The 16,683-nt window shown below is 37.0% G+C and overlaps 1 protein-coding gene across 1 annotated transcript in view; it reads right to left on the bottom strand.

Moving 5' to 3' along the window:
• Nucleotides 1-16,683, bottom strand: part of EDIL3 (EGF like repeats and discoidin domains 3) — a gene marked incomplete at both ends in the record, with an annotated part of 260,749 nt that overhangs the window by 62,264 nt on the left and 181,802 nt on the right. Inside the window, one exon of the mRNA XM_082335828.1 lies at nucleotides 9,005-9,186. Within this exon, the coding sequence (XP_082191954.1) occupies nucleotides 9,005-9,186 (182 nt within the window). The remainder of the gene's footprint in view (nucleotides 1-9,004; nucleotides 9,187-16,683) is intronic.

Raw genomic sequence — 16,683 nt, forward strand, 5'->3', positions numbered from 1 at the left:
TAAGAAATTGGCTGAATATTGGTTGAATCACAACAAACACACTCATAATGTATTTTTCATTATGTCCTGAAATTAAGAATAAATAGACGAAAAATTTGATATATAAATACAAAAAGTTACCCTTCAGTGACACTTTCCAATCATTTTAATTATCTCTGCTTTTTTCCTCAAAACACTTTTTACTTCTACAAAAGTTGGCAGGCAATAGATTAGATTAAAAACGTTAAATGTTACTTGGTTTTGTGATAGACAAAGAAAAAGCCCTCAAAATCTGAAAAGTCTCATTGAAAGACTCACGACTCGAACGATGTCTCTTTATCTTAACCACTCACGGAATAAGAAGGCTATAAGGGCGCAAGAGTAAAATACAGTCCTATTTTTCAGTCCACAGAATTGATGTTCCACTGAAATTAGAAGGTCTTTGAGATGACAAGCACACACCATCATTTCCAGGGGAGGTCAATGAGTATGAGTTTACTTTAGCCCTTGTTTTGTGCTGTAGTATCATGGTGCTAATGACTTTCTGTACTTCCAACAGCCTATATAAAACAGTAACTTTTCTCCACCAGCTGCAAAATCACAGAGAAACACGGAGGTGCAGCCAGGGACCGCACACTTGCTTCTCCACAGCTAGAGCTGTATCAGTGCTTTGCCTCTATTTTCACCCTGCAGATTGCTTTGCACTTCTGTGACCTACCTATGCACCTATGAACTCAGCATATGTGTACTGCTTTGGGGCCACCAACACAGAGGTAAGTGTATATACATGCCTCTGTACCACACACACACACACACAAAAATCTTAATACATTGGCACGTAATTTTACTTTTTCATGAACTTTGTTTCCTGAACTTTAGCTGTAATGAAGTAACTTGAAAAAGTTTTTTTCTAGAAGTCAAGCCTAGCAGAACAGCAACTATAAGTGAGGATCGTTTGCTTTGCCTGTTTTGAAAGTGAATGTTTACAACGCAAAATATGACTTGTTTGACTATCACATAACAGCATAGTATCATCTTACAGATTTAGATGCTGTCTTCCCCACAGGAGGACTATGATGCCCACACATCACTCCATTACAGTTGGCAAGCCATCACATAAGTGCTGGGGCATCTCCACATGCAACTTATTACTGATGCAAGAAACCAGACAGACACATATTAGCTCATTTCAGTGTATCACCACTTGCTGGTTTGATTACTTTTAATATTAGGATGGTAAATGTGAAAAACCATTAAGGCAAAATAGATGGTGTTACAGATGCATGAAACAATGTGTTTAAAAGTACTGTTACTTCGGTCGTTTGGCCATATTACATGGAGTAATTAAGAAAAGCTGGCACACAGGCTTACAGAGCATGTTATGGATAGTGTTCATAATAGCATCAAGTTTTGGTTGCCATGGGGATGCTAACTCTGAACTGACTGCTTTTGTGTATCTATCTGAAACCTCAATCAAAAGTTGTTTGAATACGTCTGTGCGTGGGTGTTCGTGTGTACAAAGAATGAAACTAGGAGATATAAGATGATATCAAATAGATACGAAGATATGAGACACAAGGGAGTATATCTGGTTGATTACACTAAGAAATAGGCTCCCAATCCTTTTGTTTTCTTGTCTGTTTTGCATACATAAATTATATTTTTAGCCTGTACACTAAAGGTATAGATGTTGAGGGAGATCTGCAGGTAGCAGATATTAGTACTGAGTTCACTGAAGTCAGTGAATTTATGGCAGACTTTGACTAGCTGAAGATCTTTTCTAATTCCTGCTGTTCAGAGGTCCTACGTGGGATAGTTTTGAGAGAATTCAACTGCATTTTTGTTAGTAGTTTCTGTTCTCCCCTCCGAAGGGCTTTCAGGTACTTACTGCCACTCATCAATATCACCCGCGGAAATCCTTCTATGATATTAAGCCAAATTTTGGAGTATTGACAAAAAATGCAGAGCTTTAAAAGTTTTTTCAGTATTTAACTTAGCAGATTAAGTCTTCCTATATGGTTTGAGTCACCTTACATGATGACTCTGAGACTGTATTTCACAAGGTTCACTTGGCCACATTATACTAAGCTGAGAGCTATATTAAGTAATATTAAATATTTAATCTATGATGACAGGTATTTTTGGAAGCTGATACAACAGTATTCATGAATGAGGAAATGAACTTTGACAAAATGAATGGCTTGACAGATGGTAGTTTGCTTAGAGCTCTTACTAACAGATGTTTGAATGAATGTTCTGCAAGACCTCTGTGTATTTTGGGTTTTATCATTTTATTAGCAAATAGCTATCACCTGGTGTATACTTGCTCTTTGGAAGTTCTTGATGTGCAAGCTGCTAATTTTTTGCCTTGCCTTTTTAGCAGAAAAAAAACCCCAACACTTTATTGATTCCTGCTTGGGGCTAAGAATGATGGAACTTAGAAAGTCTTTATTATAAGTACATATTTTTGTGTGTCACAGTAGTTATGATTAGGTTTGCGAGATTCAGAGACACACAATTAACTATGCCAGTATTAGGGGTGGCAAGCCCCAGAAATGTGAGGCTGAGCACCATAGGTGGGATTGAAACTACAGGTGGTGTGGGAGACACTTGTGTAAAAAACAAATTAAGCCACAAATAAAAACATACATTCTACCTACCAGAAACATTATTCCAAAATATTTAGACTTAAAAAGAAAAAAAATCAAAAAAAAGGAAATAATTCTCAGTAATCACTACATAAAATACCAACATGGCTTCTGGAGTAGAAACTAGAATTTAGATTCTCCAAACAAATATCCTAATCACTGTGCCGCACAATTCTTGTCCTACCCCACTGATTTGGAACTATCTTAATGTAAACATCATATCCAATAACACATCAATACACTGTTATTCCTCAGATATATTTTTAGTGAATGCTGTGTATGGGCAATACTTAAGGAAGACTCTCATGCTCTGTTTTCTCTGGATGAACATCACCATCACCCATGCAGCATGCTGACTCTGCACACCCTCCAAGGCACTTGACATTTCCATGCATTTCATGGGATGACCAATATGCTGGTTCCTAATTAATCACTTTGATTTCTGCTGTGGGAAGAAGTTCTTATAAAAACTAAATTTTATGGCTTTAACTGTACTTAGTTGACCATAAAATCCTAAATTCCACAGGGGCTTGGGAAAAATTTTACCCCGAATCTGCTGGGGTAGATCCCTTTCCATCACAGTTCACCTTTTTTATTGAGTCTCTACAGGAGGACTATTTACCCATAGTTTCAAGAAATATAATAGAGAAATGTTCTTAAAACTGTGCAACGTTATTAAAAAAGAAGTATTATTTAAAACAGATGCACTGGAAAAGTAAAGGTAAATAAACCCAATGTATTTTATTTTGGACTAGAACACTAATATATTCAAATTGCAAATTAGAAGCTGGGCACCTTTTCCATCAAACCATTGTATCTCAAAATATGGAGTTTTATCTGAACTTTAGCATATCATTTCAGAAAAGCCATTTAGGGAAGAAATTAGAAAAATGCTAGAATTAGAATGCTCTTTTCATATATTCTAAATAAGACTTCTAGCTTTTCAATTTTGAAATCACATTTGACATTCAAAAATCAACCCCAAAAAAGAAGAAAAATATGAACTAAATATTTTGGGTATTTTTGTATGCAATAAAAACTAGGGGGGAAAAAGCTAACTATTCAACCTGAACCAACTTTATTTCCCATTTTTTGATTCTGCAACCAAACTGAGCAGTCCAGCTGTTTTGTAAATTAATCCTCCTCTTTCTCACAGTAATAAAACTAAATATTTGAATATTTTATTTAAAAACCAATTGGTAACCATACTGATGTCTCCGGAGAAATGGTTCCTGCTATTTTAATGAGGTATAACAAAATAGCTTTTTTATTTTTCTATTTAATAACTTACATTTATATACAACAGTCTCCAGCAACAGTTTAGCTGTTCAATCATAGCTCCCACACAGTGGTATGATATGCAGTAATTTGTTCATTTTCTTAATATTATCCAGATGTAATGTATGCTCAAATTGGCTCTTGGTGGCTGTGGGTTAATACTGACCTTGTAAAAATGATTTCCATGTCCAAAAGACCACAAAGCACTTCAAAAAGAGCTGGTAGTCTCTTGTACAGCATTAAAATTATTGCATCATCAGGCATATTCCTCACAGGGATCTTCTTCACAATCACACTCAGGGGATGAGTAGAAATTAAGGAATCTCTTGTTCTCAGAAGTGATAGCTCAGTCACGGTGTAACAGCAGCAATTGCACGGGAACCAGCAGGCACTGATCTTTTCCACTCCTTGCTTAATCAACTGGCCACAGCCAGGACCAGGAAATCAAATCTACCCTACCTCTTCCTTAATCAAAACTTTCCCTGACCCCTCTCGACTCAAAACATCATCTTTGACAATGGTATCAATCTTTGCTGTGTAATGCTTCCTACCAGACTTCACTGTACACCCAGATTTTTGCTGTCTAGCCTTAAATCTGACACCTTCTACCCTATACTTCATCTATGTCTTTACCCACCTTCTTACTTTGTTCTAACACTGTCATGTGTTTCTGAGGTTGATATTCTTAGAACTCTGTGGTACATTGACAACCCAACCCAGCCCAGCCTGCCCTGTGATGCAGTGGCAGAAGCCACTGAAGCTGTGCTGTGAGCTCCTTCTCCACTCCAGACTCCCTGACATAGGTGGTATATATATTACTGTTGTTGGGCAAATTAACACTTAGGAAGGTTCATCTATGGACTGAGAACCCATTGCACTGGTATTATTTGCAGAACAAAAAGACCATACCTACTCTAAAAGTCTAAAGAAGCAAGACTATTATCTTACAGGACAATATTCACCCACCTTGCTCTCTCATCCCTGAGTATGGTTCCTCAACATGCATTCTTCTTCTAAATTTACTTATACATCTTAATTGCATGACTTAGGATTTTGGCACTGTGGGCCAGTCCTTGTATTGCTAGTTATACCAAATTGTTTTATCTTGTCTTACAGTGTTTTTCATGACATTCCAGTTTATGCGTTTTTGGCATATACACCATGCCTGAAGTCTTTGTGTATGTACTACAGGAATAACAACTGTGGTGATATAAAAAAGGATAATATATTATGGAAGGAAAGGAAAACCAGTCATGAATACGGGAAAAATGAGTTAAGAAATATTAAGTTTGGGTGGCAAAACTAGGAGAGAAGAAGAAATGTAAGGTATAGGCATGGATCTCTAGGTTCGAAATCACTAAAGAGGAGTAATATTTAGAAGGTCCTGTTAGCAGGTTTGTGTTAGAGATTAGCAGTTATTATGACTTTGGATGTGGCAGAGAAAGAATAGAAACAACAATTTTGCCCATGGCCATCTCTATTCTGATCCGTGCTGCCTTGAGAAAATATAGGTATGATTAGAAAAATATAGATATGTGCAAGAAAGGAGTAGAGATGAAGTGGAATCCGAATAAAAAGAAAGAGCATGTTTTGCAGCAATGAATGGAAAAGATCACAAGGGAAAAGAGAAACCAGTGCTGTCTTAAAGAAAGAGTTTTGGCAAAAAAGACATGTTACTGGAACAGGCAAATTGACCATTTTGATTACATCTCAGGAATAATTAACAAAAAATAGAAGTGTGGAATTTTTTTCTCATTGCATTTGGAAACATTAAAAATTAGTGTCCCTAATAAAGTGTTACACAGTATACACAGGTGTTATTTTATCACGGCCAACCTATGAGGAGAAACAGAGGTCAGCAGAACTTTAAAAGGGAGATATGACTTACTCTGACTTTAATTTGCTTTCAAAAACATAGTCACTGACCCTTTAAATCACAAGCCAATTACAAGCATTGTAGTGCCATTACTAATTACATGCTGAGAGTGTAAATTTAAAATGGCAATTTCAATTTTCAGTTCATTGGGAGAATGCAGGAAAATGAAATTGCATACTAATTAGTTCATGTGTGTCAGACACCTGAAAGATTAGAGAAAAAAACTCTGCACTCATTACAAGTGAGTTATAAGCAAAGCACTCAAACCTTTCACTTGCCAAGCTGCATATAAATAAAGAAATTAAATGGCAAAGAAAATTGATAATGATGGAACAAGGCAAAAATAGCTATAGGCCTGTACATAATTATACTTTGGGGGACTTTGCCCATTATACACGGCTTCCTTTAGAATTTATCTAGCATTAGGAACTACAAGAGGGTAACAGGCTACTGCTTTAGGTTCACTGTGCTAAATGTTAATTCACGTCTCTGGCTTTGTAACTTTCCCCTTAATCTCTGCCAAACATTCATACTGTTTTTCAGAAGCCATCTTCTGGACCAGCTGCTTCATCACTCAGACCAACATGGAAAAGGTCCCACATGCAGACCCCTCACATTAGGATCCAGGAGGAAGCTGGTGATACAATAAAGAAAGTAAAAACTCAGAGTAGGCTGTTGTTAGAGGAAGCATTTCTTCCAGAAGACCAGAAGGAAGGTAGCCTGAAACTTAGCACAAATCAAAGTGGGCTGACTTTTTGTAACCTTCCACAAATGCTTACAAAGTATCTCCCTGGCCGTTATAGAAGCTGTGCAAAAATAAGGTATGGGGTTTCTGCTTCTCTCTCTCAACAGAAACTGTTCACCCATACAAGGGTCAGACAATGTCTGTCTCTTACAGTGTGTTTCATGCTTGAAGAACAAGACAGTGCTCTGATCTAAAGAACTACTATGCAGCACATAAAGTGTGAGTTTGTGGAGGTCTGTGTCCTTGCCAAATCAAAGCAGGGTTTCTGCAGAAGACTAAAAAGCACTTTTTCTCTATGAGTATCATCTCCCTGACAAATTTAGGTTTTCTGTTCCCAGGCATTTTAAGGAGAAAAGTCTTCAGAAAAGGAAAACAAAACCACTCTCAAGTTTTAAACTTCTGTTTTTAAATTACAAAGAGTATTTTTATTTTTACTCTGAACTAAAAAGAAAAATAAAATACTTGGTAAGTTTTGTGAAAAGTACAGACAAAAGTTTATTTTTAAAGAAAAATGAGAAGACAAAGAAAGAAATGCTAGGTGCTTAGTACACATTAATCATATCACTTAATTAGCTCCTACAAAGTCCCTTACATACTATGGCTGTCAAAATTACAGAATAACCTGCATGGGAATGGCACTACCCGGATTAGGTCATTAACTCCAAAAAAGAACAAATTGTTCAAACCTGATGCCATGGGCTGAGATTTGTAGACACATTTTCTCCATTGGTCCAACCTTCCTTCCAGGTAACAGCAAAGAGTAGACTTCTTTGGGAGCAAAGTCCAAGACAGACATAATTCTGGCCTGAGTAGAAACCTGCACAGCTGCCAGACAGCTGCCTCCACAGTGGGTGGCAGCTTTGCCAAGTGCAAATGTGGAAGCAACAGACCATTAGCCATCCCCATCCAGTTCATCTCCTAGTAAAGACATGTCTAGGGGGCCAGTGCTAAATGATTCTGAATTTTTTCTCCAGCTCATTTAATAAAACCCACACTCTAAAGCAGCCCAAAAGCTACTGTAACAGTGACTTTTTCATTATCCCTTAAAGTTACATTAGCTTTCTACTCCTGTGAAAATAATTCTCCTCAAGTCCCTTAGAGTTATTTTTCCAGTTCTTTTTCAATGTATAAATTTTACAGACTTCCTAACCCCTCTGGTCTTTACGGAAGAAAACTGACTTAAGATGCCTTGAAGGGCCTTTGTGTTTTCACTCTGCAGTGAATAACAAACAGTAACACCAGCTTCATTTTTCTGAACTGACAAAATCCAGCACTCTCACCCTACCAGTTTCAGAAAACTTCATCAAACAGTGCTTTGTGCCTGCTCTCCAAACAAGAAAAATGAACAGGTAATCCTGTATGCCTTTTTCCCACATCTCTGGGAACGGCTCAGAAAAATCACAACTGGTAGTCAGTACAAAAGCTTGAATATGAACAAAAATTATGCCAGGTACACAAAGGTAACTTCAAGAAGAGTGTGTCTGACAGACCCAAGGGATATATGGACAGTTCAAACTTAGTCAGTGCTAGTAGGCAAGATGCTCAAGTACCATCTTTTGCTACTTCTGTGGTGGGTTCACTGGGAGGGAAGCACCCTCTTCACATATTGACTATACTCATTAGTGCAAAAGGTTTTCCCATACGTATCTAACATCAACTTTATTAACTAACTAAAATGCCAAAGCTTAGCCCAATTTACATATCATGAAAAGAAAACACCATAAAAGTAAAGAGCTACTGCAATCACTAGATAATCATCATCTTCATTAAAATACAACCATAGGACTTCATATTCACTGCTTCATGACTTTTACTGAAGTCATTTGCTGGGCGCAGAGAAATCCAGTCCACAAAGAGGGCATTGCCATTTGAATCATTCTAGCTCTAACATCCTTGAGTGGGAATGAAAAAAAATGTGTATTTTCAGCTCCACAGATGTGGTTGAACTAAAAGCTATTTCAACCTTAGTTAAACCAGTTCTTGTTACTTCCAGCATGATGCACACAATGCTTAACCTGTGTGTCCAGAGCAGCTCAGAAGAGAGGACAAACTATTCCTGTAGGCTCTGGTAGGGCCAAAACCACATTAAAGCACTCTAGAATTATGCCCAAGGAAGGCTTCATGTGTCAAGGTATCTCCACCAAGACATATTGCTCTAAATGCTGCTAAGGACCTAATGAGCAAATGTAACATATGTGGAAAGCAGCCTCCTTGAAAAAGGTCTTTGTAAATTTGCTTCCATGGTTTAGAGCCACAATGGGATATACACATGCATTTTTATAAATAAAAAAATTAGTGCATTTGTAAAGTTGAGATTATTATTGTTTTGCAAATAAATAGTCCCTTTTAGTCTAGGCTACATTTCTGACAGTGAATAAGAATCTAGCTGTTAGTTTACCACTCGTCTTCATCAGTTTCTTAAGTGACTCTGGCAATTGAATCAAGGAGATTTTTCTCCTCCTCAGCTCCATCTGTTACCTGAATCCATGGCCATCTGTCATTTTCTGCAGCAGTCCAAGCATTCACAAGACCCTTCTTATTAAGTCGTGCATAGTATGGATACCATTTCTGGAGTCCAAAAAGAGCTCGATGAGTGGATGATGCAGTAATTTGTTGGTTTGACACAATTCCTCCTTCTATCCCTAGTGGGCCAGAGCATCCTGCAAACAGAAACAAGAAAAGAAATGAATGCAACCAAAATGATAGATCTTCTGAGTCCCAACTGGCTGTAATTACAAATAGCATACAAATAGATCCAAAATGTCACATTGAATATGTTACTAGAAGAGATATAAAGCACTTGAGTAATATCTTCTTTTTGTAGAAATGAAAAAAAAACAGTACAAAAATATAGCTTTTAAGTAACTATTCCCATTGCAAAATTAATGAAATAGATTAAGCTTTCAATTTCTTTTAGTTTGTTCTAGCTGAAGAATTGTGAGTTTGGGTTTTATGGATACAATGAAAGAAAATGATCCTTAGATTCAAACACTGAAATAGTTGCTAAAAGCAAATTTAAAATTCCATAATTACTGCAAAGTTCTATATTGCTGCTCTTGCCATAGAGGTTAACATTTAGCCAATACGCTACATATTGTTATTGCGGTTATCTTTAGAAATATGAAATTAGACACATGAAATTGTTCAGTTACATTAAAAATAGTTAGAGGTCTTATACACCTAATCAGCAAACCACAAAGTATGTATTTAACTACAATGTTCAAATGTTCATAATTTTATGAGTGGTATTCATCATTAATTTATTCACCTGAGATACTTGTAGACATAATCTTTTTTAAAGTCAAGATATTTCTGCATACATTGTTTTCTGAAGCCACTCCATTTGGGTACAGGAACAAGAGCATTCAGTTATTGTGAGCAATCCAAACTGAGAAAGTTTTGAAAATTCATTATATACAAATGATTGGCAGTCTACCTACTATTAAATATCTCCAACCACTTTCAAGGAAATAAGATTTTTTTTCTCAGCTCAATTTTAATGCAGAGTATAAAGAGAAGCTAATTGCAGGAACTACTGTAGCAGCTGATCTTGCTCAGTTGCCCAAAAGATCTGCTTTGTGGGTCAACTGCACTTCAGCAATTTTGAACATGACAGGATAGAGCAGATGTTTACTTACACTTAAGGTTTTCTCAGAAGTCTGGCATTGTTTCACCTTAAGCAGAACCTGAGAATGAACTCTGAAATGGTACTGCTATGAAATCCTTACACCATATGGGCAGAAAGTCACAAATAATTTAATTCCTCATTAATTTAAAGGTACAGAGAAGAAAAAGTGACCAGTGCAATTTGTTCCTCTTGGCAGAAGCTGAGGCAGGGAGACAGTGCTGGGAGTCACGGGCAATACAATCCCTGGGTATTGTGTGTCACTGACAATGGATACAAATAAAAACTAAACTGAAGTTTTAAGTTTATTATGGAGCAAGGGCCATGGCTCTGAAAAGATAAAGTAAAACCCCCACTAAAAGTGTGGTTCCAAATCTGTTACTTCTTAAATGAAAAAAATGGTTTGCTTCCAGGATATCCTTACATGAAATCTTGAAATTAATGACTGACTTACACCATACAATGATTTCATCCACATTTTTAACAGTCCACAAAGCTCAGCTAGAATCTAAAGTCCTAGTTCTACTTTTCTGTGTCATGTATCACGCAACAATAAAGGCAGTGCATTCAGCACTTGACTAATAGCTCTGCTCATGCTGTACAAAACATAACAAAATGCAGCTCTCTCCTGCTGCTGTGCCAGGTGTATAGTAGTGCCAGATGAAAACAAATTCTTTGTCACCAGCATAGGCAGACACTATATAGGATGTTTTCGAAAAACCCACATATGTTGGAAAAGTGTCATTTTTCATTGTGTTATCAAGCGTTACTTAAAAATTGAAAGACCTATTCAAATCTTAGCTCTGTTTCTGAAATCTGTTCATCTAACCAGAATAAATTCCTTTGGTGTATAAACTGCCATATCCGCTTGCAAGCCAGGGGTAAACTACTCTCCTAAAAAAATTGCATATTTTCAAAAGTTTCTTATATTTGCCTATTAAAATGTCTTCATTGTTTCATGATGGAAAAGAAAATGCACAGATGTGTGTCTATGTGTAGGTGTAATTCATAAACACACACACGTACATACAGGACTGATTCCAGCTTACCATGAAATTAACAACCCGTAACAGCTGGTACAGATTGATAAGTATTTAAAAATAGAGATGTGAGAAAACAGAAGAGAGGTTTCCAAGAGGAGCTTAAAAAGGAGGCATGGAGGCATGGCAAATGTTTTAATATGGATGTAGAGCATACAGTTATATTCTTTATAAATATTCTTCTCTCATGGTGAGGAGCACAGGGATGAGGACACCTGCCAGCCCTGCTAGCATTATTGAGTGACCTAACAGGAAAAAATGTGTGCACAAGGACAGAGCCTCAGCATGTGTCAGGGCCAGTTTTGAGTGGGATCCAGAATAAGGGCATTTGGCTTTAGCAGATAATTTTCAAAAGAAGAACATGTGTTTGATGGTGAAACCCTTGATCTCCTATAGACAACCTAGCTTTGGCAGACTTGGAAGAGATGTGTATGTATGTCCATTGTTTTTGCTTATCATCCTTTGTTTAAAGTGCAGAACTTTGTGGAAAGTTTTGATTTGAAGGCGTGTTAGTTCTCATGCTTGAGATGCATTAAATGGTATTTGAAAGATGAGTAAATTCCTTACAAGAGAAAGGCGAATTTTCCTTCCTAAACTGAAGGCAGTTAAATTACCAAGTACAGCACTTAACCCTACTTTGTCAGCTATGGCCATACATGGTCAGAAGTGATTACTTTCCTTAGCTTTAGGAGGATTATTCCTGAAATCCAAAGCAAATCTCTACCTTCAGGGAACAGGTACTTCATTGTACAAGGTTCTTATTTTAATTGCCGTTCCATTCTTGGTTTGTCATGTTTGTCAGTTTTTCAATGTGAGTTAAACACAAAATTTACCACTCCTAAAAAATAAAACTACCACATTAGAGATACTTTCTACTTTAGTGTTCAGTTCAAGTATAATAACATGAAATGTGTGGGGAATATGAGACTGGATAATAATTTCTAAACAATATTAGCCTTGCAAAGTAATATATGTGTATGCACCATTAAGATCTGTCTTTAGAGGACCATCTTTTTTCACCACCCTGAAGGACATCAGATCATTCTCATGAGGTGGGAAGCTTGCTCAAGACCTGCTTGCAGGTCCAAACCACAGAACTTGCAATGCAATCCTACTCTGACCATAGCAGTGCTGATGAATTGAGCAATTTCCTAGGCACAGGTCTAGCAGATGGGCTTTGAGGAAGCCCACCCCAGGCTATCTTTTCCTGAGACATAAGATACCTCCACATGCGTCATGAGGGATTTCTTTGAGCAGTCTTACTTTGAACTTGACCACATTGAATTTAACCTTCCATTTCATAGCCAGGTCAATCTGTATTTCAAGATATTTCAAAAACTCTTAAGCCCATTTTAATAACGCTAAGAACATTTCTTAAATTATCAGAACATTTTGCTATTTTACTTATTTATTGAACAGCCAGGACTTCAGCAGAGGTTTTGCTAGGACTCTCTGAGTAAGCTCCTTCCACTGTTAAAACTGCCCATTTACACACCCTTTTGTTCTTTATTTTTAATCAGACATTATTCTACAAGAAAAAATTTCAATTTACTTTCTTTTATCAGTTGAAAGGAAATAGTTGAACACATTTTTGGATAGTCAAATACCGTACAGCAAATGGACTTTCCTTAGCCATATGCTCATTAATTTCTTCCAAACACTCCAATAGATTTGTGAGACATGCTTTTTCCTTACAAAAGCTCTAATGGGGCTATTATTCTATAAATTCCCGAAAAACTTACTTTGCCTGAAAACTCTCAGCTGAATAACATACCTCTGGTTCCATCAAACATGCTATATCAGTAAAGGACTGGTTACAGACTAGCTTCTGCATAAGATATTCAATTTGAGACACAAAAAATACTTTTCTTTGAGTTAAGATACCGATTATTTCTTTTAGTGCTTGAGGGCTGTGATATGCCATTGACTACTAACAAGGAAGGAAACAAGCAAATGCAGCTTTTGGAGATTGTTTGTCTTTTAAATAAAACTGAGATACATATTTTGCAGAACAAGTACAAGCTCTATTATATTTTGTTGTTATACATCTGCTTCTATTAAATCCACAGTTCATTTAACAAAAATCATGACAGCTTGGGAAACTGCAGTCTCCAAGTGAGTAATACTATCACTACAGTGACTGTACAATTCAGTCTGGTCAATGTCAGTTATTAAATAGAAAACCATTTTTATTATTTAACGCTGACACACCGGGGTATGACTTACTTGATGCAAGAAAGCAAAAAAAAAAAAAAAACAGCAATTAAAAAGCTGCTTGACAGGTTCACGATACAGATTCACAAGGAAGATTTTGTTATCTGGAGCTGTTATTTTAGTGTCATTAAATAGCAAAATACTAACTCAAGCAATATTGTTTTTAATCCTACAGTGACAATTGGTATGCATTAAATAAAACCATATTGACGCTTCTCTTGTTCTCATCAAACACAAACCAATGCCCACAATGCCCCATTGTCCATGAAGATGACAGGATGGAAAGGTGTACGAATAAGCTACATGACTGTGAATGGATCCAGTGAAGGATGGGAAAAGTCATCAACACAGGAAAAGTGAAGGATTTATTTATAACTTTTCAGTTCTCCTAAGAATCCCCACTAACTCATGCGAAGATGGCATAGTTATAAAACTACCTTGAAGGCTTCTTTTACAATCTCAAACTTAATTAGTTCTGAAACGTTATGTACCATTTTGCACCACAAAGCAAATGATCATTAGTCCAGGTTTCACTTACAGACCAAGGTTATGGGGATCAAGTAGCTCCCCAGACAAAAGATGAGTTCTGTGTTTCCACCCTTATCTCTTACAATAAATCCCTACAGCTGAACAAAAATATTTGTGCAAAAGGAAATAGAAGAAGATGACAGTTAGCTTACTGTGTTTTACATTGATATCTCTTCAATAGGGAAATAGGGAAATATGTCACTGATTCCCCCTCTTAATAAGGGAAGGACAAACCATTTTAAGATAAATAGTTACTACAGTAGGAGATAATAAGCAGAAAGCATTGGGTAAACATGTTACCTGAGTATATTTAATTTGGACTTCTACATTTATGCCAGTCTACAAATTAAGCAAAACCTCCAAATGGTTTAAAAATTGCTTGAAAATGTGAGGATTATGCCTCTGCAAACAGAAGAAAAAGATTTCTTGTTATTGACAATGAAACATGCCTGATTTTGCAGCATGAATATATAGCTTTCATTTCCTCTGTTGGTTTGTCTCTAGCTAACGTCATCAAAATAAACAGATGCAAAATTGAAGGCATACAGAAAACAAATCTGCTTTAGACATCTGCAATCCTGTCTTTCTCCAAGCACCTCATTTTCTGCAATGAAATTACTCTGGCTGTGCTTAGCATAGCATGGTAATTGTCCTGAACACAAACCCTGACAATGGGATTACAGATGACCTCTGATATTGCAGTAATTAATGCTGGTACATGCATAAGCTCCCCACCATGCAATCTAGGCTTCAGCCTTCTATTTCTTCTTCTTGTTCCTCCTGCCTCCACACATCCTTGCCCAGTTTGTTCTGTCAAGAATAGCTGTCTCCAGATAACAGTGAATTTATTTTTATAGGAGCTGGTTAGATGGATATGGACAATCATTTAGCAGTCTGCTAATAAAGTGCCCATCCATATGCAATGTATGAAGTGATGTTCCTATAGGCCTTGTTTTTTCACAACCATGACAGGTTAAGGATAAAATCCTTTCTTCTGTACAAATACTATGTAAAGTGCTTTTGCAGAGAGGTGGCTGGGAGACACAGCTTCCCTTCTTATTAGAGGTGTCAGCGGACCCTCTCATGGTCTTAGGGACCATGGTCCCCAATTGCCAACTTCATCATTGCACAATGGGATTACAGATAACCTCTGATATCGCAGTAATTAATGCTGATACATGCATAAACTCCCCACCATGCAATCTAGGCTTCAGCCTCCTATTTCTTCTTGTTCCTTCACACAGAGACTTCGGCTCTCTGACCATAAGCTTTTTTCCCACACTGGCCTGCAGTCCCCAGGGTGAGATTCACATTCCTCTAATGGTCATCCAGAGGGATTTTCTACACTGAGCAAGTCTGCAAAAATTTATACTTCCAGCATAGCGCAGGAGCATATGGAGATAGCAGCTCAGACACTGAAAACAGATTATGTCTTTTTTATATAGTGCTGTGTCTGAAATGGAGGGTTGTTATTCAGGACTAATTTGCTTAGTTCTAGTTCGGCAATTTCTCCATTCTGCTCTTCAAGTAGAATGGATAAGCTTGTAAATTCCCCACAAAAGGCACAGTGACTAACCTCTGGGAAACTGCTGTAATCAGAAAAATCACTTTTTTAGTATTGCTCCATGATGTGATTGTTGCTGCTATGTTTGTGCCCATCACGCTAATGTTATTGACAACATCCCTAGGCATGTTCAAAATGCTTTTAATGGAACTGGCCTGGGAAGACTTCCAGAATGAAGACAGGCTGTTTGTGGATCCCTATCAGAGAAAACCATGGCTTTAAATGATCTGGTAAAGTCTCTATCCCAAGACATGTCAACTACATTACCGCCACGCCATTCTTGACAAATGTTTGCTGGATGCCTTTTTTTCAAAAGCTCCAGTAGTGAACATTCAACAGTCCCATTTGGTGTTTGATTGAAGTCCAACTTGAACCTTTCTTATTCCATTTATTATTTCCTGTCCTGATTCTATGAATGTGGACAACAATGTCCGCTTCTTAAAACAGCCTTTAGTGTATCTGTTTCCTCTCCTATTCTCTTTTCTACCTGAGGATGCCGAATAATCACAATTTACATCAAGCACACAGTATAGCACAAAGTGTGAAGGAGCACAGCTGTCCTTGACGTATGGGTTATTGGACTCACTGGAGGCATAACCCAAAATCCAGGGGAGAGTTTAGAACCCAGAAAAATGATCAGCTGAACCTTGACTGTGATGCACCATATGGCCAATTTACAGCCACAACAGAAAACTGTCACTCCATGGTGATCTCAGAAAGGACACGCACTATTGTGTAACCACCAAATACAAAATGCTTCCTCTGAGTTTATATCATTATTCCTGTTACAGCATTCAACAATTCACTGATACACATTACCTTTATTTAATTCTGTTTTCAAGCAGTGATTATGACTTTTAAAAATATAAATTAAATTATATTGCAGTAAGGAATTAGAGTGGTATAGTTTCTCAAACTCCTCTGCTGAGCTCTCGTATAGAAATATATTAATCTTTATGTGAAAAATGATTTTTACATTTCAAGTTGGCACTGTGTAAAATAGTATTTCTACCATGTTTCAGTAGTGAAATTAACCAGTTTTACATAATTTATAGCCACTTAAATGCTACTAAAATGAATCCGAATAAAACAGAAACTATGGAGTAACACTAAAAAAATTTTTCACAAGAATTAAACATTCTTCTTATAGGAGTTAAACTCATAGGAGCTTTCCAGTTGTACTACA

Source organism: Platalea leucorodia (genome assembly GCF_965183815.1).
Source record: "Platalea leucorodia genome assembly, chromosome: Z".
NCBI classification, from domain to species: Eukaryota; Metazoa; Chordata; class Aves; order Pelecaniformes; family Threskiornithidae; genus Platalea; species Platalea leucorodia.